The 25646-nt window shown below is 47.2% G+C and overlaps 1 protein-coding gene across 1 annotated transcript in view; it reads right to left on the bottom strand.

The window, feature by feature from the left end:
• Positions 1 to 4217: 4217 nt before the first annotated feature.
• The window catches only part of sap30bp (SAP30 binding protein), an 86655-nt gene continuing 65226 nt past the window's right edge, over positions 4218 to 25646 (bottom strand). The window contains exons 5-11 of the mRNA XM_068004391.1: positions 17294 to 17382; positions 14259 to 14350; positions 13106 to 13166; positions 10836 to 10887; positions 10655 to 10713; positions 6394 to 6478; positions 4218 to 4731 (exon numbers count right to left, since the gene is read on the bottom strand). Of these exons, the coding sequence (XP_067860492.1) occupies positions 4550 to 4731; positions 6394 to 6478; positions 10655 to 10713; positions 10836 to 10887; positions 13106 to 13166; positions 14259 to 14350; positions 17294 to 17382 (620 nt within the window). The 3' untranslated portion in view covers positions 4218 to 4549. The remainder of the gene's footprint in view (positions 4732 to 6393; positions 6479 to 10654; positions 10714 to 10835; positions 10888 to 13105; positions 13167 to 14258; positions 14351 to 17293; positions 17383 to 25646) is intronic.

The following is a 25646-nucleotide window of genomic DNA, read 5'->3' as shown; positions in this document are numbered from 1 at the left end:
TAAATTTTTCCAGTTTATTTTCCCTAGCTCCATTCTCATTCCCTGAAAATCAACTTTTTTCTAATTTATTACCTTGGTCTTTATCTTATTTATGTCCTTCTCCATCTTTATCTTAAACCATATTATGTTGTGATCGCTATTGCCTAGATGTTCCCCTATGCTTACTTCTCTTATCTGTTCTGGTTCATTTCCTATTACTAGATCCAGCAGTGCGTTCTCTCTTGTTGGGCTTTTTACATACTGGGTAAGAAAGGAGTCCTGCACACATTGTAAAAACTCCACTCCCTGAACCCCTTTACCTATCTCTTCTTGCCAGTTTATTTGTGATTAGTTAAAATCTCCTATGATTATTATTCTAGGTCCTTTACTCATTTCACATATTTGCTTATGTATTTCTTCCTCCACCTCCTTTCCACTGTTATGTAGTCTGTAGTTTACCCCCATTGATGTGATCGATCCCTTATTATCGTTTATTTCAATCCATATGGATTCTGTTTCTATCCTTCTGTTACTTATGTCCCTTTTTCTGCTGCCATTATATTATCTCTAATTAATACAGTTACAGCTACTCCACCCCCTCCCTTCTTCCTTCCCTATCCTTTCTGATTATGTTATAACCTGTAATATTTAGTTGCCAATCCTGTTCTTTATGTAGCCATGTTTCAGTTATTCCGACTACATCTGGTTCCTCGTTACGGATTATTGATTCAGTTCCCCATTTTAGTTTGGACGCTGTGTACATTGTTGTGCAGGCAATTTAATTCATCTTTAATAGTTGTTCCTTTTACTTTATTTTTAACAGTCCTTTTAAACTTCTGTTTTATAACTGTATTTGTTCCTTGACCGTTTATGTTATCTTTATTCCTTACCCTGGACAGGTAAATGTCAATGGATATTGTTTATATGGACTTCCAGAAGGCATTCAATAAAGTCTCTCATAACAGGCTGATAGCTAAAGTTGAAGCTCATGGAATTGAGGGCAAATTAATGGGCAGGTACTCAAATTGACAGGATGTGACTAGTGGTGTTCCGCAGGGATCTGTGTTGGGGCTTCAACTATTCACTGTATTTATTAACGATTTAGATGATGGGATAGAGAGCCACATATCCAAGTTTGCCAATGACAAAAAGATAGGCAGCATTGTAAGCAGAGTAGATGGAAGCATAAAATTACAGAGAGACATTAATAGATTAAGTGAATGGGCAAAACTGTGACAAATGGAATTCAATGTAGGCAAGTGTGAGGTCATCCACTTTGGACCTAAAAAGGAGAGATCAGAGTACTTTCTAAATGGTGAAAAGCTTGAAACAGTGGAGGTCTAAAGAGACTTAGGGGTTCATGTACGAAGATCATTAAAATGCCATGGACAGATACAGAAAATAATTAAAAAGGCTAATGGAATGCTGGCCTTTAAATCTAGAGGACTAGAGGGCAGAAGTTATGCTACAGCTGTACAAAGCCCTGGTTAGATCACTCCTGGAGTACTGTGTTCAGTTCTGGGCAACGCACCTTAGGAAGGAGATACTGGCCTTCGAGGGAGTACATCGTAGATTTACTAGAATGATACCTGGATTCCAAGGGTTAAATTACAAGGAGAGATTACACAAACTAGGGTTGTTTTCCCTGGAATTTAGAAGATTTGATCAAAGTTTTCAAGATATTAAGGGGAACTGATAGGGCAGAGAGAAATTGTTTCTGCTGGTTGGGGAGTCTAGGACTAGGGGACATAGCCTAAAAATTAGAGCCAGATCTTACAGGAGTGAAGTTAGGAAACACTTCTACACACAAAGAGTGGTAGAAGTTTGGAACTCTCTTCCACAAACAGCAATTGATGCTAGCTCAATTGTTAATTTTAAATCTGACATTGATAGATTTTTGTTAACCAAAGGCAGGTAAATGGAGTTAGGTCACAGATCAACCATGATTTCATTGAATGGCAGAACAGGCTCAAGGGGCTAAATGGCCTACTCCTGCTCCTATGGTCTGACCTTTACATTCAGCTCCTGTTTCTTTTATCCTCAAGCTTTTGTTATTGCATTGATTTAGCGTCTTTAACATAGGAAAATGTCCCCAAGGTGCTTCACAGGAGCAAACAGCAATTCTTCATGTACGAACCTAGATAGTGAGTATTGGCCCATAGAGTTTCACAGCTGATCTCATTTATGAGTCAGCTGTGGCTCAGTGGTAGCCCTCTCACCTGACTCAGAAGGTTGTGGGTTCAAGTCCCACTCCAGAGCCTTGAGTACATAATCCAAGCTGACACTCCAGTGCAGTACTGAGGTGCCGTCTTTCTGATGAGACATTAAACCGAGGCCCCGTTTGCCCTCTCAGGTGGATGTAAAAGATCCCAAGACACTATTCGATGATGAGCAGGGGAATTCTCCCCGGTATCCTGGCCAATATTTATCCCTCAAACAGCATCACTATAAAACAGATTATCTGCACATCATTTCATTGCTGTTTGTGGAACCTTGCTGTGTGTAAATTGGTGAATGTCAGGGTTGATTGGAGAGCTCTTGAGGTTGGATGGAGTTGTCATTTCCTTACAGACAAGTAAAGACATCAGTGAGCGGGCAGATTTTTGTACAGTGTCAGCAAGTTAAACAGAGGCCTAATCCAGATGTCAGTTACCATGGAGATGTACTTCAAACCCTAAACATTCACAGCTCAGTGGGGAAATGCATTGCCAAGACAGCAATGATTGAGGGGAAGGTGGGACTGGATTATGAGGAGTGATTATGTAAATTGGGCATGTTCTCACTGGAAAAAAGAAGGTTGAGAGGTGATATGATTGCTGTTATTTGGATTCTAAAGGGACTAGATAATGCAGGTAAATTCAAAACTAATCTGCAGAAACAACATTTAAGTGAGGAAGTGGTCAATCCATGGAACAGGCTCCCTAGGGAGATGGTAGAAGCAGTTAGTGTTGATTCATTCAAATGCAAATTAGACAGATTTCTTTCAGAAAATAATCTATTGGGATACAGTAGATGAGTAATTTGAGACACGACATGTGGTAAGTGTAACGTGCTTGGGAGGGACAGGTGACTTTGGACCTATGGTTCTCAAAGCTCTCCACCACTGGGCCTTTCCTCGCTTCCTGTCTGGGTCTGTTGTAGACTAATTGATAGAGATTGATTGCTATGATTAGTCACCAACTCCATCAGCGTTGTATCATGCAACTACCAGGCTGGTAGAAGGCAGACTAGATGGTGGGTTTTTTTCGTCTCGCAATTCCTATGTTCCTAAGTGTGGCACTGAGCTTCACAGACCAGAAAGTCCCAGGTTCAATCACTGGCCTGTGCTGATTTAGCTGATCCCAGCTGGGCAACATTTAGGGCAGTGCAGATGACCTCAGACCCCTTGGGGTAAGGAGGGGGAAAAATAAAAATCAGGCATGTTTCCTGCTCTATCCAGTTACCCCTGCTGGAAAGAGTGTGTACATGGTTGCTAGGTGAGAACAGGATTGGGCTCGGCTGTGATGACCCCCACGGTCTGGACTCTCACACTTGGGTGGGGCACTGAAGGACTCTCAATGGCTCCCCAGCAAAAGTTAGTGCTTGGAGCGAGGAACGGAGGAAACCAGCAAAAATACAATCCTCGACATTCTGACAGAGCTCAGGTTAAAAGATCTGTGCAAGAAACTGGGTTCAGTTTAAAACAAACAGGAAAGTAAAAAGCTTTTATTTGTGTTTACGCACTGCCAGCAGTTTACAATGCTTCATTATAATCATACATCAGTGTGCGTGTGTTTGTTCAGCCACTGTTCACAACAACACACGTGCAACAGACTACAGTGGTGAGACAGACAGACAGAAAGCACCATCAATATCCAGATGTGTGGGCTTGGTTCCCCGACCTCAGTAATCACCACCCGTCCAATTGCCTCGCTTCCACCCCACCCCATCCCACCTCCACCCCACCCCAACCCATCATGTCTCGCCCCCCCCTCCCAGACACATCTTGCCCCCCCCAAGTCACGTCTCGACCCCCCTCCCAGTCACGTCTCGACCCCCCCCGTCACGTCTCGACCTCCCCGTCACGTCTCGACCCCCCCCCCGTCTCGACCCCCCCCCGTCTCGACCCCCCACTCCCGTCACGTCTCGACCCCCCCTCCCGTCACGTCTCGACCCCCCCTCCCGTCACGTCTCGACCCCCCCTCCCGTCACGTCTCGACCCCCCCCTCCCGTCACGTCTCGACCCCCCACCCTCCCACCACACCCCTCCAGCTCCTCTCCAGTCCACCAGATTAAAGGGTGTATTTCTCTCTCTATATACAGTTCAGACCCTTTCAGCCTTAAAACTCCAACCGACGCATCAAGGAAGTGTTTTGTTTTTTTAAGTTGAGAGTTAACGGGACACTACGATCCCCGATTGGGGCAGTGAAAGACGCTCCCGATCTGTTCGGCAGTTTATGACTCATCTGAGCAGGGGTGAGGATCGGTTGTTGCAGGTAGGAAGAAAAAAGTTCTAGAATGCGAGCTTTGTCCCGAAAGGGCTCAAGCTCCGCGGCTGCCCAGTGCTCCCCCGGAGACGGCGATCTCGACCTCATTGCTTGGCTTTCTTCACAATGGTCCCGACCGCAGAAATGACGGTGGTTTTCGCTCCGGTGGCACTGGTGGTTACCGTGACGACCCCCGGTAGTGTGGCAGTGGTGGTGATGATTGTCGGCTGCGCTATTGTTGTCACGGGTACGGCAGAGTCCCATTTACTCTTCCTTTTCTGAGAATCTGTAGAGGGGGGAGGATGCAGGTCAATGAGGAAATCTGCCCAGAATCGCTGACTGACATCAGCCCTGCTTGCGGTGTGTTCCCAACGCACGGTGAGTTCAACAACTTAATTTTATATAGTGCCTTTAACGTTAATAAGATGTCCCACGGCGCTTCACAGGAGTGTTATCAAAAAAAAAATGACAAAGCCACATCATGACAGGTGACCAAAAGCTTGGTCACAGAGGTAGGTTTTAAGGAGGGTCTTAAAGGAGGAGAGGTGGAGAGGTTTAGGGAGGGAATTCCAGAGCTATGTGCCTCGACAGCTGAAGGCAAGGCCGCCAGTGGAGGAGGAATTAAAATTGGGGATGTGCAAAAGGCCAGAATTGGAGGAGTGCAGAGATCTTGGAGGGTTGTAGGGCTGGAGGAGGTTACAGGGATAGGGAGGGGCGAGGCCAGGGAGGGATTTGAAAACAAGGATGAGAATTTTAAAATTTGCGGCGTTGCTGCACTAGGAGCCAATGTAGGTCAGCGAGTAAAGGGGTGATGGGAGAATGGGACTTGGTGCGAGTTAGGATACGGGCAGCAGAGTTTAGGATGAGCTCAAGTTTATGGAGGGTGGAGGGTGGGAGCAGTGGGATAGTCGAGTTTTGAGGTAACAAAGGCATGGATGAGTGTTTCAGCAGATGAGCTGAGGCAGGGTGGAGACAGGCGATGTTACGGAGGTGGAAGTAGGCGGTCTTGGTGATGGAGAGGATATGTGGGCGGGAGCTCACCTCAGTGTCAAATAGGACGCCAGGTTGCGAGCGATCTGGTTCAGCCTCAGACAGTGGCTGGGGAGAGGGGATGGGGTCGATGGCTAGGGAACGGAGTTTGTGGCTGGGACTGAAGACAATGGCTTCGGTCTTCCCTATATTTAGTTAGAGGAAATTTCTGCTCATCCTGTACTGGATATCGGACAAGCAGAGGGGCCGAGGATAGATCCTTGGGGGACTCCAGAGGCAACAGTGCAGGAGCGGGAAGAGAAGCCATTGGTGACGATTCTCTGGCTATGACTGGATAGATGGGAATGGAACCAGGCGAGCGCAGTCCCACCCAGCTGGACGACAGAGGAACGACGTTGGAGGAGAATGGTGTGCTCAACCACGTCAAAAGCTGCAGACTGGTTGAGAAGGATGAGGAGGGATAGTTCACCATGGTCACCGTCACATAGGATGTCATTTGTGACTTTGATAAGGGCCGTTTCAATGTTGTGGCAGGGGCAGAAACCTGATTGGACGGATTCAAACATGGAGTTGCGGGAAAAATGGGCATGGATTTGGGAGGAGACATCATGTTCAAGGACTTTGGAGAGGAAAAGGAGGTTGGAGATGGGACGGTAGTTTGCAAGGACAGAGGGGTCAAGGGCAGGTTTTTTGAGGAGAGGGGTGATGAGAAGGGGAGGGGGACAATACCCGAGGAGAGGGAACTGTTAACAATATCAGCTAACATGGGGGCAGGAAGGGAAGTTGGGTGATCAGCAGTTTGGTGGGAATAGGACCGAGGGAGCAGGTGGTGAGTCTCATGGACAAGGTGGTGTGTTCCCAACACGGGCTGTGTTGCCGTGTGTTCCCAACATGCAGTGTGTTCCCAACACGCAGCGTAATCCTGCCCCATGTGCACGTGGTCCACCCCATGATTTACCTGCCGCTGCCGTGCTTGCTGTGGTTGTAGTGGCTGTGCCAGAGCTGGTGTTGGTTCCTGTTTTCGTTCTGGTCACAAATTCAATCTTTAAAAAAAAAAGTGATGAGAAGTAAACCGAACAGAACAAAAACAGCCACCTGACTGCCCTAAGCACACCTTCATCAGACTCGCTGACGCACGCAGTCCTCATTGTGAGAAACACTGAACATCTTTGCCCAAGATTTAGCTTAGTATTGGCCTCTTCAATTTTGTCACGGTACAGGGGGGGTTAAAAATGCTCAGAACTCACATTCCTGTTTATACAATTGTTGCAACAATTAGTTAGGTGGTTGTTGGGCTCTTGCTCAAGGTAGGAGCCAAACCATTCAATTCAAATACAAACATCTTGTTCAATTATCTGTTTGATCCGTTCAACCCACATCCTATCCATCAGCAAGACTGCTTACTTCCACCACTGCAACATTGCCATACCCATGCTTTTGTCACCTCCATTTTCCATTGTGTTCCTTGCTGGCCTCCTATCCACCTCCATCCACAAACTCCACTTGTATCCTATCCTGCATTCACCCGCTCATCACTCACATTCTCGCTGACCCGAAAAATATTGAACTTAAAATCCTTGTCTTCATCTTCAAATTCTCCCATAATTTTAACCCACCTTACCTCCACAACTTTTTCCACCTTGCATCCTTTGACTCTTGCCTTTTATATAATCCCTCCTTCCCCTTCAACCCTGTTCTGTGGAACTCCCTCGAATAAACCCCTTCGCCTCTCCGCTTCTCTCTCCACCTTTCAAAATGTTCTCAAACTGATCTTTTCAACCAAGCTTTTGGTTACCTCCCAATTCTTGCACCGTTGCTTGTCCGTTCCTTTAGTCATTCTTTTCTTTTCTTCTCCATCCCCCTCCCCCCAAACAAATGAAGCACCTTGGGCCTTGGGATGTTTTCACGCTAAAGGAGCTATAGGAATACAAGTTGCTGTTGATTGACAGCTCCTTTTGAATTGAACAAACAGTCATTTCAATTCATTGGGTCCCAGTCACTGTTTAGAAGGTATTTATCAGTGAGACAAAAACAATTTTTATGTCGTGGTATGGCAGCTATCTCTTTAAAACAGTCATAATTGTATTTGAAGTTGTACAGATAGCTAGAGCCAGAAATCTTTTACTGCATCTATCCTGACACAATATTGTGAGTTTTGTTGGCAGCAGGCTTGAGACAGGTATAATTCAAATTTAAACAATAATTAGTTCAGTTTGTATTAAGTGACATAGAATCATAGAAATTTACAGCACAGACAGAGGCCATTCGGCCCATCGTGTCTGTGCCGGTAATTTTAAAAATTAATTAAAAGTCCTGGCAGTTCTTTTCTAGAATATAAGTAAGAGTGATTCTGGCCAATAAGGTAGTTGGAAAATCTCAGCAAGAGGAGATAGTTGATAGTTGAGAACTGTCAAGTGTGGCTCAGTCGATAGAACTCTCGCCTCCGATTCAGAAGGTTGTGGGTTCGAGTCCCACTCCTGAGATTTGATCATATAATCCTGACATCCAGTGCAGTACTGAGGGAGTGCTGCATTGTCGGAGGTGCCGTCTTTCAGATGAGAGATTAAACCTGCCCTCTCAGGTGGACATAAAGGATCCCACCGCATTATTCAAAGAAGAGCAGGGGTTTTCTTCCTGGTGTCCTGGCTAATATTTATCCCTCAATCAACATCACTAAAACAGATTATCTGATCATTATCTCATAGCTGTTTGTGGGATCTTGCTGTGTGCAAATAGGCTGCTGCATTTCCTACATTACAACAGTGACTACACTTCAAAAGAACTTTATTGGCTGTAAAGCGCTTTAGGACGCCCTGAGGTTGTGAAAGGCAATGTATAAATGGAAGTCTTTCTTTTTTTTTTCTTTAGTTTGAAAATCCCAGAAGAGATAGGTTGATTGATATTCTTGTAAGACAACAGAGGTACTGTGTGTATTTAAAAGTTATCTACAAAAGCTTAGCTTAGTTCATAGAATTGTGGTCTTTCATTATTTTAACTACTCAAGGAGTTAGATAAAAAAATTCAACTCTAAATATAAATATTTTATCAGTTACAGTATTTACTTGTTCCTTTGTTAAATCAATTTGTTTCATTATTTTAAGCTTTAAGTGAGGCTCGCCGTGATGCTCTATCCCTTTCACAGACTGAAGTGTAAAGGTAGTTCAGAACTTAAAAGCAATTATTAAACACGGTTTGCTGTTACTTGGCTGAGTAAAAGCCAAAAGCTTATCTAAATCTCGAGCCAAGGACAGACACTGTGGAAGGTATGGGGAGTTATGACTCATCCATGACAGTGATCTAAGTTACAAGAGCTGAAGCAATCCAGCATAAGGAGGTTTGAAAAGACCCAGAAACTATCTTTTTTTTCAAATTAGGGAATCTGACTATCTCTCTTCGAAGCTTCACGACAAACTCCATTTTCTTTCTTTTCTCATTAGCTATGGAACCATTCTGCAAGAATATGACTACTGAAATCATAGTTCAGCACAGCCATTGGGAACAATAACAACTTGCATTTATATAGCGCCTTTAATGTAGTAAAAGGTCCCAAGGCGCTTCACAGGAGCATAATCAGACAAAATTTGATACTGAGCCATATAAGATGATATTAGGACAGGTGATCAAAAGCTTGGTCAAAGAGGTGGGTTTTAAGGAGCGTCTTAAAGGAGGAAAGAGAGGTAGAGAGGCGGAGAGGTTTAGGGAGGGAATTCCAGAGCTTAAGGCCTAGGTAGCTGAAGGAATGGCTGCCAATGGTGGAGTGATTAAAATGGGGAATGTGCAAGAGACAAGAATTGGAGGAGCTCAGAGATCTCGGCGGGTTGTAGGTCTGAAGGAGGTCATAGACGTAGGGAGGGGCGAGGCCATGGATGGATTTGAAAACAAGGATGAAGATTTTAAAATCGAGGCGTTGCTGGACCGGGAACCAATGTAGGTCAGCGAGCACAGAGGTGATGGGTGAACAGGACTTGGTGCGAGTCAGGATACAGGCAGCAGAGTTTTGGATGAGCTCAAGTTTATGGAGGGTGGAAGATGGGAGGCTGGCCAGGAGACCACTGGAATAATCAAGTCTTAAGGTAACAAAGACATGGATGAGTGTTTTAGCAGCAGATAGGCTGAAGCAGGGGCGGAGACGGGCAATGTTACGGAGGTGGAAATAGGCGGTCTTGGTGATGGAGAGGATATGTGGTTGGAAGCTCGGCTCGGGGTCAAATAGGACGCCGAGATTGTAAACAGTCTGGTTCAGCCTCAGACAGTGACCAGGGAGATAGATGAAGTCGGTGGCTAGGGAACAGAGTTTGTGGCGGGGACCGAAGACAATGGCTTCGCAGTGTGACAAATCAGATGCAGTGGAGGGGTCGAGAGGGGTGATGGGGAGGTAGAGCTGGGGGTCATCAGTGTACATGTGGAATCTGACGTTGTGTTTTTGGATGATGTCGCCAAGGGGCAGCATGTAGATGAGAAATAGGAGGGGGACAAGTATAGATCCTTGAGGGACTCCAGAGGTAACGGTGCAGGAGTGGGAAGAGAAGCCGTTGCAGGTGATTCTCTGGTTACAACTGGATAGATAAGAACGGAACCAGGCGAACGCAGTCCCACCGAGCTGGACAACGGAGGAGAGGCGTAGAGGAGGATGGTGTAGTCAACTGTGTCAAAGGCTGCAGACAGGTTGAGAAAGATATGGAGGATAGTTTACCATTGTCACAGTCGCATAGGATGTCATTTGTGACTTTGATGAGGGCTGTTTCAGTACATGTATGAAAAGGTTAACTCCCCCCCCCCACATCTAGAGAACATAACACTATCTGCAATAGAGCTTTATGTTATTAATCCAATGGTTGGAACTGGTAATGTTGGTTGGGGTGGGGGCGGAAATCAGCCAGTCTTCCGACTCCTGATGATTATCTGGTGATTCCTGCTGGGAAATGCGAGCATGGATGTTAGATGAGGGTAGGAATGGACACTACTTTAATACTCCCCTCAAGGTCTAATATCCTGATTACATTGACTAGGCTCAACGTGAAGAATGGCCATACGCGGAGGATTGCCAGTGCAGATGGGACTGTAAGTATGACACTGGAAAGCATTTTTATCCACTAGGACATGGGGCACTCTTGGGGTTGGGATTAAGGCACATTGTTGTGGCAGAGGGAATGGCGCTTTATTTTGCAGCTGGCCTTGCTGTATCCTGCCCAACAGTTTTCTGACTGAGGGTCACTCACCTTTGTCCGTTCCTTCTTGGCTTTCTCTATCTTGTCCATTTCTATTTTCTGAGCCTTGGCTGCAAGAGGAGAAGGAGATGGGGAGTCAGAATGGGCCAGAGCATGGCACCGTCAACAGAGTGAGAGTAATTAAGACAGGTGTGTGCAGACGAGGCTGTGCTCGCTTCCAATATAACTTTACCTAAAGCCTCGTAGTATGAATCCTCCGACCATCCATGGGGGTCAAACATGTCCTGTGGAGAAAGTCACATATCAAATATACTGGAATAACGCACTGAGCGCTGTGCCCCTACCCTCACTGCTACGCTGCTGTACATCTACGACAAGATCATTGGGTCCCACAATAGCGATTGCGGCTTTAGAAACAAATCTGAGCTCAGACGGCCATTTGGCCCTTGTTGCCTCACTGAGTTCGGGCCTCTGTCAGGACCGATGTCACACAGTCCGATTTCCTGCTTCCTCCCCAGACCTACTCATGTGCCGCTCCTCTCAGTAATTAATACTCAGTACCACTTTAATGCCTTTCCCGATTTAGCATCAATCCCCACTCGTGGCTAAGCATCCTACATTCCGATAACTCTTTACATGAAAAAAGTTTCTTCCAATCTCCCCCTCTGTGTATCTGGTGTTTATCTTGAGATCATGACCTCGTCTCCAATTAACCGACCAGTGGAAATCACCTATGTTTACCTTGTCTATTCCTATTATCATTCTGAAAATTTCTATCAAATCCTCCCTCAATCTCACAGCCTTGCCTCATAACTCAGACCCCTTATCTCTGGTGTGTTCCTAGTAAATCTGTGCTGCATTTTATCCAGGGTTATTATACCTCTCCTACAGTGAGGAGCCCAAAATTGCACACAGCATTCCAGATGTGGTGTAACCATCGTCTTGTACCGAGTCATCATGATCTCTTTGTGGTTCAGGATTATTTTACTCACACGTCATAAAACCATGTTTGTTGTATCAGTGACAGGCTGTCGCGAGGATTTCAGTGAAGAGTAATGGTGCATGGGTGAATTGTTTGTGATAAGTTCACTTGATATGTTAGAAACACCAGATGTGCTATTCTAGATTCTGTCCTTCCAAACTGTGCCTGGAGTGTTTTGTGCTGTAAAACACTAGGTGGAAGAACTGGTGGTTTGAGGTGTGTCACTGCTGGTGGAAACAATTTGAGGTGATGAATTAATAATATCACACAAGAAGTATATCACACAAGAACTGGGAGGGGCAGTGGGTCAGACAGTTCAAGACCTGGGTTGTAATCTTGCCCAGGCTGATGGAATGAGTCTCCTCTGCTGGCTATAAGGGTTCAATGTGAAATAAGTTGGGTAGTCTCAGCCCAATTGCAAGTGGGCATGGACAAACAGCACAAAACCACCTCTAAAACTATTAAGTTGACAATCACACCCACAACAGATGGTACTTTACTCTGTACCAACCCATGCTGTACTGCCCTGGGAGTGTTTGATGGGACAGTGTAGGGAGAGCTTTACTTTGTATCTAACCCGTGCTGTACCTGCCCTGGGAGTGTTTGATGGGACAGTGTAGAGGGAGCTTTACTCTGTATCTAACCCGTGCTGCACCTACCCTGGGAGTGTTTGATGGGACAGTGTAGAGAGAGCTTTACTCTGTATCTAACCCGTGCTGTACCTGCCCTGGGAGTGTTTGATGGGACAGTGTAGAGGGAGCTTTACTCTGTATCTAACCTGTGCTGTACCTGCCCTGGGAGTGTTTGATGCAACAGTGTAGAGGGAGCTTTACTTTGTATTTAACTGTTCTTGATGCTGAATACTGGATGCCAAACTGGAAAATCTCTCAACTTGATAAGCATACAATAAAAAAACGCAGTGAATGTTTCCTAAAGTGGACCTGTACCAAAACACTAACTGAACATAGTGACAGCCCTGAACCCTGCCCATGTGTAAGAGTGACGCCTCATTCAGATACATCACTTGGATTTTTCTCTGTTTTGTGGAGTAGCCTCTTCCTTGGTTTAATTCAAGGCTCTGAATACAGCAATGGCCAAGATAGGGAGTGGAGAAGGAACGGATGGCAGTCGGTGAAGTTCGAGGTTTGATCCACTGTATTTCACACTTGGACAGGTTTGTGCAACTAAATCAATTATGTAAGATCTGAATTTGAACCTCAGTCTCATCCTCATTGGGTTAAAATCAAAGCTCATCACGCTATCTCCAACTTTAATTCACTCTTTCCCACGATCTCACCTCCCTGAGTCTGTCCTGCTCTTACAATCTTGAAGCTTTTTCAACCGAGGTCCAGTGTCATCCAATCATCACTTCCTGATTCACCTCGTGTTCCTTCCCACTTTAACCCTTGCTTATGTCGTGCTGTAAAGGCCTGTGCCCATCACCTGTATTTCTCAATAAAAGTAAGTGATCTACAGTATAAACTGACAGCAGTATCTGTACTGAATAGTTGCACAAGTACCTTTGGATAGTTTGTGCCGAGTTCATCGATGCCACAGAACTGAATCAGTTTTTCATAAATACTGAAAGAGAGTAGAGAGGGGAGCTGTTAAACCAAGGCATGCGCTGTACTGACACCAGCCTGCACCTACATTCAACTGACTATCCAACATATCAGCTAGAGTAAAGCGACAACTTCCCCTAGAATACCCCTCTGCAACTAGAACTGGATAGCAGTGACCCCTCCCCTAATCAGAGAGACAGCAGTGACCCCTCCCCTAAACCAGAGAGACAGCAGTGACCCCTCCCCTAAACCAGAGAGACAGCAGTGACCCCTCCACTAAACCAGAGACAGCAGTGACCCCCTCCCTTAAACCAGAGAGAGAGCAGTGACCCCTCCCCTAAACCAGAGACAGCAGTGACCCCCTCCCTTAAACCAGAGAGAGAGCAGTGACCCCTCCCCTAAACCAGAGACAGCAGTGACCCCCTCCCCTAAACCAGAGAGACAGCAGTGACCCCTCCCCTAAACCAGAAAGACAGCAGTGACCCCCTCCCCTAAACCAGAAAGACAGCAGTGACCCCCTCCCCCAAACCAGAGAGACAGCAGTGACCCCTCCCCTAAACCAGAAAGACAGCAGTGACCCCCTCCCCCAAACCAGAGAGACAGCAGTGACCCCTCCCTTAAACTAGAGAGACAGCAGTGACCCCTCCCCTAAACCAGAGAGACAGCAGTGACCCCTCCCCTAAACCAGAAAGACAGCAGTGACCCCCTCCCCCAAACCAGAGAGACAGCAGTGACCCCTCCCCTAAACCAGAAAGACAGCAGTGACCCCCTCCCCCAAACCAGAGAGATAGCAGTGACCCCTCCCCTAACCAGAAAGACAGCAGTGATCCCTCCCCAAAACCAGAGAGACAGCAGTGACCCCTCCCTAAACCAGAGAGACAGCAGTGACCCCTCCCCTAAACCAGAGAGACAGCAGTGACCCCTCCCTAAACCAGAGAGACAGCAGTGACCCCTCCCCTAAACCAGAGAGACAGCAGTGACCCCTCCCCTAAACCAGAGAGACAGCAGTGACCCCTCCCCTAACCCACAGCTGGTCAGTAGTGACCCCTCCCCTTTCCCTCTGCCCTAAAACAGTCAGACTCAGACCTGAATTCAGTCCAAGCACACAGACCTGGGGTTGCGGAATTCCTTTTTCCTCTGAATCATGTTGTTCATGTCGAGGCCTTCGTGCAGCTTTCTGTCGTACAGCTTCTGAATTTTCTCCTGTGGAGACACGGAACAGAACAACACTGAGCAACAGTTAACGGGAAAGCAGAGCGCAGAGTTCCATGTATACGCACAAGGCTTTCACCAGGATTAACACTGCCTCGCTTCGTCTCGGGGCCTTCCCGCTCTCTCCCCGCGGGCCGGGGCCTTCCCGCTCTCTCCCCGCGGGCCGGGGCCTTCCCGCTCTCTCCCCGCGGGCCGGGGCCTTCCCGCTCTCTCCCCGCGGGCCGGGGCCTTCCCGCTCTCTCCCCGCGGGCCGGGGCCTTCCCGCTCTCTCCCCGCGGGCCGGGGCCTTCCCGCTCTCTCCCCGCGGGCCGGGGCCTTCCCGCTCTCTCCCCGCGGGCCGGGGCCTTCCCGCTCTCTCCCCGCGGGCCGGGGCCTTCCCGCTCTCTCCCCGCGGGCCGGGGCCTTCCCGCTCTCTCCCCGCGGGCCGGGGCCTTCCCGCTCTCTCCACTCATTTTTACAGTCCTGACTCTTTCAGGGATTTATCATGCAGTGGTCACCCGAGTGACTGTCAGCACGTACATGGCAGTAAAGGAATATTCAACAGCAGGTTTCTGTAAGCAAAGTGAAATATGCTTCTATTTCCTCCTTCCCCTTTCATCTGAAGACTGACTCTTGCTGGGGTTAACTTCCACGGGTGTTGCGTGAGAGAGACAGCGAACGACAGCAGACTATTCAACTCTGGGGGTCGGGAGGCATCAAAGCCAATCTTGATTACACCCTCGTCCCTTTTCCAGCAGGAGTCACTGCACTGTGACCAGGAGCAGGAACCCTGTCGGATTTTGCATTCTCTAGCCCAGGGCCAATGCGGCTAATTGCAACGTCAAAACTGCTGGTCCAGCTCAGATCAGCCAACTCGGTAACAATCCTGACATCTAAACCGCCACCTTCCTGCGGCTCAGTATTGCGCAGCAAAGCGCCTTTCCCTAATGAGCCATCGCGAGTGCTTTCTTGCAATGTTTCACCAAGAGCCAGTGAACGATAAGAGAGCAACAGTTGCAAAAATGAAGTCAAAGCCTCCTTTTAGTGGGAAATGGAATGCAGATTCTTATTTTAAACATACAGCACTGGGGATAAAGAACACACAAACACGCTGGCAATCTCTTCGAATTGAGGTGAGTCTAAGGTTAGAGAAGGATGCCCTGGGGTATTCCCTGCTCATCTCGGCTTGTCAGACTAAACCCACACATAGGTCCTGCTCATAGCGTCTCTACATTCAGCATTAAGCAGCACCAACTCGACCCATACCAAACACTGGTTCTCTTGCCCCAAGCTCTCATTCTGTAGGTTTTGGGGTGGGGGGGGGGGGGCAGTGCCTCTCCCCCATCTCTGACACGACAGAGGGTGGTTTGGGCTGTGGGAGAGGACGGGACGTGTCCACACACAGTCGAAAACAGTACGAGCTCCTCACACCTGCCCGACACATTCCTCACCACTGGCCAAGCTATTACTCACTGTAAACATTGCAGCCTCGAGCTTGTGGGTGTGTGCGCGTAGTGCTGACTGAAAGTGAGAATCAGTCGGACACTCCCAAGGCACTTTGATACTTTATGGGATTTCTGATCCTGTTTGAGGAAAAGTGAACTTGGTGCATTGCTCCCCCTGCTTGGCCACTGTCCCCTCTCTGCTGGGGATCAGGTCCGTGTCATGCTGCTGGGCTCTGCTGTTAACGCAGAAACTTAATTTCACAAAGGGGTGCGGTTGATTCAGGGGGTAACTGTGTGTCTACAGTCCCAACTCCAGAGCACCTGAAAATAGCAGCGTTCAGCTTCAATCTGGGCCGTCTGAAGCTGTAACAGAATTCGTTAATATCAGAAGAATTAACAACAACTTGCATTTATATAGCGCCTTTAACGTAGTAAAACGTTCCAAGGCGCTTCACAGGAGCAAAATCACACAAAAATTGACACCGAGCATATAAGGAGATATTAGGACAGGTTGGTCGAAGAGGTAGGTTTTAAGGAGGGTCTTAAAAGGAGAAGAGGTGGAGAGGAGAGAGATTTAGGGAGGGAATTCCGGAACTTAGGGCCTAGACAGTTGAAGGCACGGACGCCAATTTATCGGTTGTAAGGTTCCCATTTGTTATTTTGTTGATTTTGAATAAATTGTCACAATTTGGTTTTCGGTGCTCCCTCCGATGGCAGCGGGTGATGAGCCAGAGAGACCGGAAGGTCCCGGGTTCAATCTCCCACCTGTGCTGAGGCAGCAGAGCTCAGCTGGTCTACACTAGAGCACCCTAATTGGCCTTAGTGTCACTAAACGAGAGAGGAGGGTGAAAATAAATTAGCTGGGAATCTGGGAATTCTGATACCTAGCCAGTGGCCCCCTGCTGGGAAGTGTGTCTATAGTTGGTCAGGTGAGGATAGGAACATAGAAATTGCTAGGCAAAGAAAGACCGAAGTCCACCTAGTTCACCTCCCATCATCCTGGTAGTCGCATGATCCAATGATAATAGAGTTATTGAGTAATGGTGGCAATCAGACTCTGTTGAGCTGATGCCCCCCTGCAGTGCAGGTAGCCCAGCAAAACTCTGTCTGGGCTCACACACCAGGAATGGCCATTAGGTACAGATACTGCGGAGCTGCCGGCAGATTGTCGCAAATGTGCCCGAGTGGGACCATAAGGGGAAAGGGAGAAAATTGGGATGGGGAGGGGTGTGGGAATTAAGTTTTAGTCATGAAGGTGGCATTTGTCCCACTCACACCTACTACTAGTTCATGCAAGACTCACAGTCAGCTAGTTATATATGATCAATGCCTGTATAAAGCATTTATACACCGCACAATCTGGCAGTGTGTTAACCAGATTCGGTTATTAGGACATTCAATAGAGTTCCAAAGAAACAGTTCTAAGCATTTGTCATCTTCCCAATCTGACCCTTGGTGCCAGCAACACTCACTCCTGCCCTCCTCCTCCTCCTCCGGCTGTGCCCCATACCTGCAAGTGATTGGAGCATCTCCCCATGGGCTCGGGAGGGATTTTGATGTCATCAGGAGACATATTCCTCACTTTTTCTGAAAATGAAGCTGGAAAGAAAACAGAAGCCATATCAGCTCCAGAGATAGGGGAACTCTGATAACCCGGCACACTGCTCCCCACATAGCCACAGACCTGGCGTTCCCCATCCCACCTCAGCACGACTCACTGTGATCTGGCAAACAAACCCCCCTCAATGGTATTCTCTTATACACAGGATGTTTACAAATCCAATGGCTTGCGTTGCTCCACACACACGGAGTCACTTTGCCGCTAACCTCTTCAATGTCTCACTTATGATAATCACTTGCCTCAGACACAGGCCAGGGAACAAAGCAACACATAGGCCAGGTCAACGGACAAGGACCAATCCCTTCGTCTCTTTTCTCTTGTTGCTGTTAAGAAAATACGGGAGATAGCTCGGAAGACAGGGCTATCCCAGCATTCATAATGGAAACTAGATAAACATGAGGAAGAAAGGAATAGAAGAATATACTGATAGGGTTAGATGAAGTAGGGAGGGAGGAGGCTCATGTGGAGCATAAACATTGGCATAAACTTGTTGGGCCGAATGGCCTATTTCTGTGCTGTACATTCTATGTAATGCTTTCCTCATCTCTCTTGTAATTGCTCCCTCCTTCTGGTTCCTTGGGCACTGGCAACCCTCCAGTGCCTCAACCAAATGTCCATGGACTGTGTACCAGGAGGGGCATCGTATCCAAGCTCTATCCTGTCCTCACCAGACTCCTACGTGCACTTTCCAACAGAGGTCACTGGATGATGATCAGGAGTAGAAATCCTGAATTATTTTTTTCCATCCCTACATCAACAACAACTTGCATTTAAGTAGCACCTTTTAACATAGTAAAACGACCCTAAGCGCTTCAAGAGAGCGTTATCAAGACAAAATTTGACAATGAGCCAAACAAGGAGATATTAGGACAGGTGAAAGAGGTAGGTTTTAGGGGCGTCTTAAAGGAGGTAGGAGTGTCCTAAAGGAGGAGAGAGAGTTAGAGAGGCGGAGAGGTTTAGGGAGGGAATTCCAATGCTTTGGGCCTAGACTGCTGAAGGCACAGCCGCCAATGGAGGGGTGAAGGAAATCAGGGTTGCACAAGAGGCCAGGATTGGAGGAACGCAGAGTTCTTGGACATTTGTAGGGCTGGGGGAGGTTACAGAGTTGGGAGAGGTGAGGCCATGGAGGGATTTGAACACAACAACAACATGCATTTATAAAGGCACTTCACAGAAGCATAATCAGACAAAATTTGACACAGGAATGAGGATTTAAAATAGCCCTATTGTGGCTGACTGTAATGGAGGGGACAGCCTGAGACAAAGAGTTGAATAAGATTTCTCAGACAGGGTTAGGCGAAGCCATGGAGGGATCTGAAAATGATAAGGATCTTTTCACTGAAGCACAGGCAGCCAAAGACCTGGGTTAGGATGGGGTGATGGGTGCACCAGAGTGCTGGATTAGGGTGGAGGACCATTAGAGAAGTCGATCCTTGAGATTATGAAGGATGGTATCAGACCTCTGAGCAATCTCCCAGCAATGGTCCCATCTCATTCACCTTGCACACTGCAACGGTTTCAGGTTGTGTTCTTTTATATAACTGTGCCGTAGATAAGCAAAGTCTCTGCTAATTTAATCCTCTCTTTTAAAAAAGAAGTTTCAGGGGAAGGGTTGAAAAGAATAAAATAAGAAAACAGGGTCAATCAGGAAGTGGAGATTATTTGACGCCAAGCTTGTGTTTTGTAGATTGTCAGAGGAGGGAAAGACTGAGGGAGGTAAGGGCCGTCACAAGATTTGAAGTTCTGGGAAAGAATGATTTAGAGTGGGAGACGGTGGCGAGTCTCGATTTCAAAGCAGTGAGGGTGTAGGAAGTGCAGGTTGGACGGAGTATTTGGGGCTCAGAAGGAACGAGTGGGTTTTTCACAAAAGCACCGACGACTGTAGTATCAACAAAGTACAGAGACCAACAGGAGGCCAGACAAAGGGGAAGGCTGGCCTATTATGCAAGAACAGTTCTGTTTAAAAGTACAATGCCCCTGCCTTATGCTACTTTGCCTCTTGGTTCAGTATGTACACTATACACTGATGCCACTGCGATTTCAGTGCAACTGTAGGTGTATGAAATTTTCACATTGTGCCCGATTAATTGGAGAAAAACACCAAGCAGTGCACTTCTGGATTCCTCCTTCCAAACTTGGGGCTGTGTCAGCAAAGATTATTTTGGGCAGTATAACACTGGGGTAACAGTAGTGATGGGTGCAGGTCTGTCACTGTATAACACTGGGGCACTGTACTGGTGGGTACAGGTCTGTTACTGTATAATACGGGTACAGTACTGGTGGGTACAGATCTGTCAATGTATAACACGGGTACTGTACTGGTGGGTACAGGTCTGTCACTGTATAACACTGGGGTACTGTACTGGTGGGTACAGGTCTGTCACTGAGGGTGGAAACAATTTGAAGCGATAAATCAAGACCTTTGGACCATATTAAAATACATAGTGTGATTCTCCCTTGGTGTCTTTGTGCCTGTATTACTAAATACGACCGGTGACTTTCTGTTGGATTTTCTTGAAGTGCCCCAGGGATGTGCCTTGTGATAGACCTGGTTTGATAGATCTGCAATCAAGTGTCCGTGCTGTCGTCATATGCAAATCTGCCTTGTATTTAATATCTGTATGACAGCTCATACAGATATTAAATACAAGGCACATTTTTACTGGGATCTCTTCACAACCTCATATGATTAAATGTGCCGATTGTTCGAGGAACTGGGTGGTTGCAGTTGCTTAGACACTGGCTTTTTACCACCTGCACTTGGATTCAATCCAGCCCAAACTGATGGGGTGAAAGTCTCCTTTGTTTCCTGGCTGTAAGGCTCCAACATGAAATAGGTGATTCTTTGGCAGCACCTCCCAAATCCACGACTTCCACCACCTAGAAGGACAAGGGCAGTAGGTGTATGGGAACACCCTCACCTCCAAGTAACACACCATCCGATTTGGACATATATCGGCCTTCATCGTTGCTGGGTCAAAATCCTGGCACTCCCTACCCAATAGCTTTGTGGGAGCATCTTCACACGGACTGCAGCGGTTCAAAAAAAAGGCCTGTCACCATCTTCTCAAGGGCAACTAGAGGTGGACAATAAATGCCGGCCTTGCCACTGAAGGCCATATCCCAAGAATGAATAAAGGTTGCTAGTGGGCATATGACGCCTAGTTTGGCACCAGTTGGCAATCTGACTGCAGGCCAAAGGATGGCTGGGTGTTGGAAAAGGAAAACTGGCACATTGGTTCAGTTGGACAGTGCTGTGTTTGGGTAGAGTAGGGGAACGTTGGTTATCATCTGACCTCGGAGTCCCCGACATCCCTCACACTGATAAGCCCAAAAAAAAAATCTGAAAGAGATCTATCTAATATAAATGGGTAGAGCTGCATGTGGGAGCAGGTTGGAGCACGCCTATTGTCAACACTCAGTGACTGAGTAAAGATAACACTGCCCGAAGGCACATCCAACATCCCTGCAGCTCTGACGTTACTGAAGCTGCAACTACGCTGTGTCACAGGTAAATGGAGCATTTCCAGCAGAGGGTTCAAGTTCTGTATAGTTCAGAGTAACAGAGGGGCAAGGTCCGAACTGCTTGCCCAATACATGCCCCAGGAACATGCTCGATCAGAAGTTTTTTTTCATTCTCGGGATGTGGGCAGCGCTGGCATTTATTGCCCATCCCTAGTTGCCCTGAAAAGATGGTGGTGAGCCTTCCTCTTGATAAAACGGAGTGGCTTGCTAGGCTACTTTAGAGGGCAGTTAAGAGTCAATCACGTTGCTGTGGGTCTGGAGTCACATAAAGGCCAGACCAGGTAAGGACGGCAGGTTTCCTTCCCTAAAGGACATTAGTGAGCCAGTTGGGTTTCTCAAACTCCCATGGTGGGATTTGAACTCATGTTCTCTGGATCATTAGTCCAAACCTCTGGATAACCGGTCCAGTAACATACCCACTACAATATCGTACCACATCAAAGTGTGTGATGTGTTGAAAAAAATGGAGGAAAGAAAACAGAAGGATGGATTAAATAGAAAAATTCTCGGAGCTCGACTGGAAAATTAACTGAAAAGTCAAAGTTAAGTCATCAAAAATATCTCGGGAAAGGGCAGCAAACAAAGGAAGTTTCAGTGTGCTGGACTGAACTTTAATCCTTCTGAATACTTGGGGCCTGCAGTCACTCTAAGAAGTCTCTTTCTGTAATTAATAAGTAAATCAGCAGCCCTCAGCTTGGATTACATGCTCCATTAGGCTGCTCTCTGTCTGACACTGTACAGCATGGGTGGACACACACACACACACACACACACACAGGCAAACACATACACTAGTATGATCTACAGCCAATTGGGAGTTTTCTTTCTGCATTCTGCAGTTCGAAGTGAAGTGACCTGGGGGTGCCTGTTAGATAGTTACTGGCTGGACCAGGCTGGTTTACATGCTTGGTGCACTCAAGTTATTGTGGGCAAGACCACACCCTGCAGCCTAACCAGCCATCATGCATGAAGAAGGTCTGACAGCTTTAATTAATCCAAGGATGCCCGGCTCGCTCTCTCTCTCTCTCTCCCCCCACTTCGTGCTGTAAGAGTGCCCGCAGTGTCTGAGCGAATAGGGTCCTGCTCAGCAGACTGTGGGAATTAGCTGTGCTCACTGTACACTGCCATTGGAGATTTGCCCAGTGCAGTTAACTCCGCAGGCTGAATGGAGGCAATGCTCAAAAGAAAAACAGCTTCAAAAAAAAACAGCCACAAAATTGCGGACAAAAGCCTGGTATTCGTGTCGTCGTGGTAACCGAGGTGAAGACCTGGCCCCCTGCTCAAATCGAGCAGATCCAGCATACGAACAAGTCACTGCGCACATAAAAACATCGTCAATTCAGCAATGGGAATTCAAGCAGAGCCAGAACTCCTGGGAGTCACCCACAGCAATAAACAGAGGGCACCAAGGAGGGTGGCGAGGGGCGACAGGGCGAAGTCCCACAGCGAAGGATCAAACGAGCAGAACTGCAGGGATAGGCAGCCACTGGCAACTGGGACTTGCATCTCCATTGGTCAGACACCTCCCATGAACAGAAGTACTGCAGAAATCTTCACAAGTAACACACACTCTTATCTGAGGTGGGCACAAGCAGGTTAGATGGGAGAGATGATGTTGCCAGTAAATTACACCAGGTGGGGCGGAGGAAAGACGGGCATGCCAATTTTATTTGAGGGAGAGGGGGAGAAACGTGAGCTAGTGATGGAGTAGAGAGAAAGATGGAGGATGTGAGTGGGCGGGTGAGGAATGAGGAGAGAGATGGGTGGACACATGAAGATAATGAGAGTAATTTATATTGGAGGAAAGGGAGGTCACACATGAAAGAATGGCAGTTTGGGTGGAGAAAATAGACAAGCCCTTGGAGGCTGCTTAACTGAATTAGTGGTTGCTGATTTTACTGGCAAGAAGCTGGACTGTGGAGAGGCTGAGCGAGGACCACACTCTGGGCAGTCAACGGTAGAAGCCAATGCTTACAATAACTTGAGTGCTTGCATTCCCATTCAGACATGCTGCCGAAGCATGTTGGGTGAAGGGGTTGGAATGTTGCTGCGAAAGCAAGTCTGTGAGACCTGGCATGGCCTTGTGCACAGCTCCCGGGGGTCTGCAAAAACACTGTATCCCAGGCTCGCAGGGGTCCTGGGATCAAACTGTTAAACTCAAATAGCATCTCAGAACATTTCGTAAGAGCATTGCTGCACACCCAGTCAGACTCAACTGAAACACACACTTGACATTTGACTCTGGACTTCTCAGAGACTGAGCTCTCTGTCTCACCCACTGATGAGCTTGGAGTTTCCCTCCCAACACTCCCGCTCTCTGTTATGGACAGCCTGCGGAGCCTGTTTGTAAACAAACTGCTTTACACGCTTGCTGCTCATGGACAAAGGAAGGATAGCTCGCACTCAATTCAATCCAGGCCCCCCCTCGCGGGGTTTGAAGTAAACACGGGAAACCATGAAACATGCACCACTGGGACCGACTGCACAAGATGGGACATTTTAGACTAAGCCCCCTGGTCTGTTACATTCTGGGAGCGTGGCCCCTCCTAGGGCTGCCAGCAATCCAAAACTGAATGAAAGAAAGACAAACTTGCATTTATGTAGCGCCTTTCACAACCTCAAGACTTCCCAAAGCGCTTTACAGCCAATTAAGTACTTTTGAAGTGCTGTCACCGTTGTAATGTAGAAAACACGGCAGCCAATTTGCAACGTCCCACAAACAGCAATGAGATAATGACCCGATAATCTGTTTTAGTGATGTTGGTTGAGGGATAAATATTGGCCAGGACATTGGGAGAACTCTCCTGCTCTACTTCGAAATAATGCCGTGGGATTTTTTTTATCATCCGAAAGGTGGCAACTCTGACAGTGCAGCACTCTCTCAGTATTACACTGGAGTGTCAGCCTGGATTTTTGTGCTCAAGCTTCTGGAATGGGAATCGAACCCACGGCCTTCTGACTGAGAGGCGAGAGTGCTACCCACTGAGCCATGCCTGACACATGAATGGGGACAGGACGATTAAAATGCCTGCAGTGGGCATGGATGATCGGAGAGCTTGCCTATTCGGACACAATTCTTTTAAAGGCAAGTATTTGAAGAATGAATGTTTATTGCCCGGTTCCTGTCAGTCACAATTACCTGGCAATCATTTCCCAAAATTGGACTGCCCTGTTCAAAATCAGGAGGGTGGTCACCAAAGACCCCCTTCCCCATCACCCTCCCAAACAATTGCACGCTCTACTCTCCCTCCCTGCTACTTGCTGCCAAATTGAAAACCTGAGTGTTGTTCTCGATCCAAAAATCGACCATCCCCCTCCATGTTCTGCTCATGATTCAAGTTGACGGCCAAACCACAAAAACACCATTAACAACTGCCGTGCCTCTGCCCTTCAGTTGCCTAGGTTATGGTTTGTAGTCCCCAGCTCCTTTGCTTGGGTGTATTTCAAATCAATCACTGGATTCCTTTAACAAGCTGCAAGTCAGTGAACTGCCTGCATTCTTTCCCCCCCAAAGATAAGAGTTTTTGCCACCTGTTATTACTATTTTTCTGTTGATAATCGGCTGCTTCAGTGGGGAACCTGAACGACATAGTGTTTACTCTCATCTTGCTACAGGCGGGGAGGCTAAAGCATCGCATGGGCGCCCTTGTAACTCTTCCAGGTGCCCACTGGTTAGGTGTGAGTCAGTGAGAGTCGGCAGGCTATTCGACCATGAGAGACATTACAGTCAAATCCAATCGTGCCCTCCATCCATATATGAAGAATGGAGGCATGGGTGCAGGACACTAACTCAATAATAAGACCATAAGAGAAAGAAGCAGAAGTAGGCCTTTTGGCCCTTCGAGCCTGCTCCACCATTTAATGAGATCATGGCTGATCTGATTTTTACCTCAACTCCACTTTCCCGCTCTTTCCCCATATCCTTTGACTCACTTGCTGATCAAAAATTTGTCTAACTCAGCCTTGAATGTATTCAATGACTCAGCCTCCACAGCTTTTTGGGGTAAAGAATTCCAAAGATTCACGACCCTCTGGGAGAAGAAATTCCTCCTCATTTCTGTCTTAAACGGGCGACCCTTTATTCTGAGACCATGCCCCTAGTTTTGGATTCCCCCATGAGGGGTAACATCCTCTTAGCATCTACCCTATCGAGTCCCCTCAGAATCTTATATGTTTCAATAAGATCGCCTCTCATTCTTCTAAACTCCAATGAGTATAGACCCAACCTGCTCAATCTTTCCTCATAAGACAACCCTTCCATACTCAGAATCAACCTAGTGAACCTTCTCTGAACTGCCTCCAAGCCAAGTATAAAAAGTATAAAACAGATAACGTGCCGAGAAATGACTGAACTGGGCAGCAGCTAAAACCAGATATAGGAGTACGAGCAGAGCACGAGAATAGGCTGGAAATAGGAACATAAGAACAGGAGTCGGCCATTCAGCCCCTCGTGCCTGCTCCGCCATTTGATAAAATCATGGCTGATCAGTGATCTAACTCCATATACCCGCCTTTGGCCCATATCCCTTAATACATTTGATTGCCAAAAAGCTATCTATCTCAGATTCAAATTTAGCAATTGAGCTAGTATCAATTGCCGTTTGCGGAAGAGAGTTTCAAACTTCTACAACCCTTTGTGCGTAGAAATGTTTTCTAATCTCGCTCCTGAAAGGTCTGGCTCTAATTTTTAAGACTGTGCCCCCTACTCCTAGAATCC

The sequence above is a fragment of the Heptranchias perlo genome, chromosome 23 (assembly GCF_035084215.1).
Source record: "Heptranchias perlo isolate sHepPer1 chromosome 23, sHepPer1.hap1, whole genome shotgun sequence".
Taxonomy (NCBI): domain Eukaryota; kingdom Metazoa; phylum Chordata; class Chondrichthyes; order Hexanchiformes; family Hexanchidae; genus Heptranchias; species Heptranchias perlo.
The sequence above is the reverse complement of the archived record's forward strand: the minus strand, read 5'-3'. Positions and strand labels throughout refer to the sequence as shown.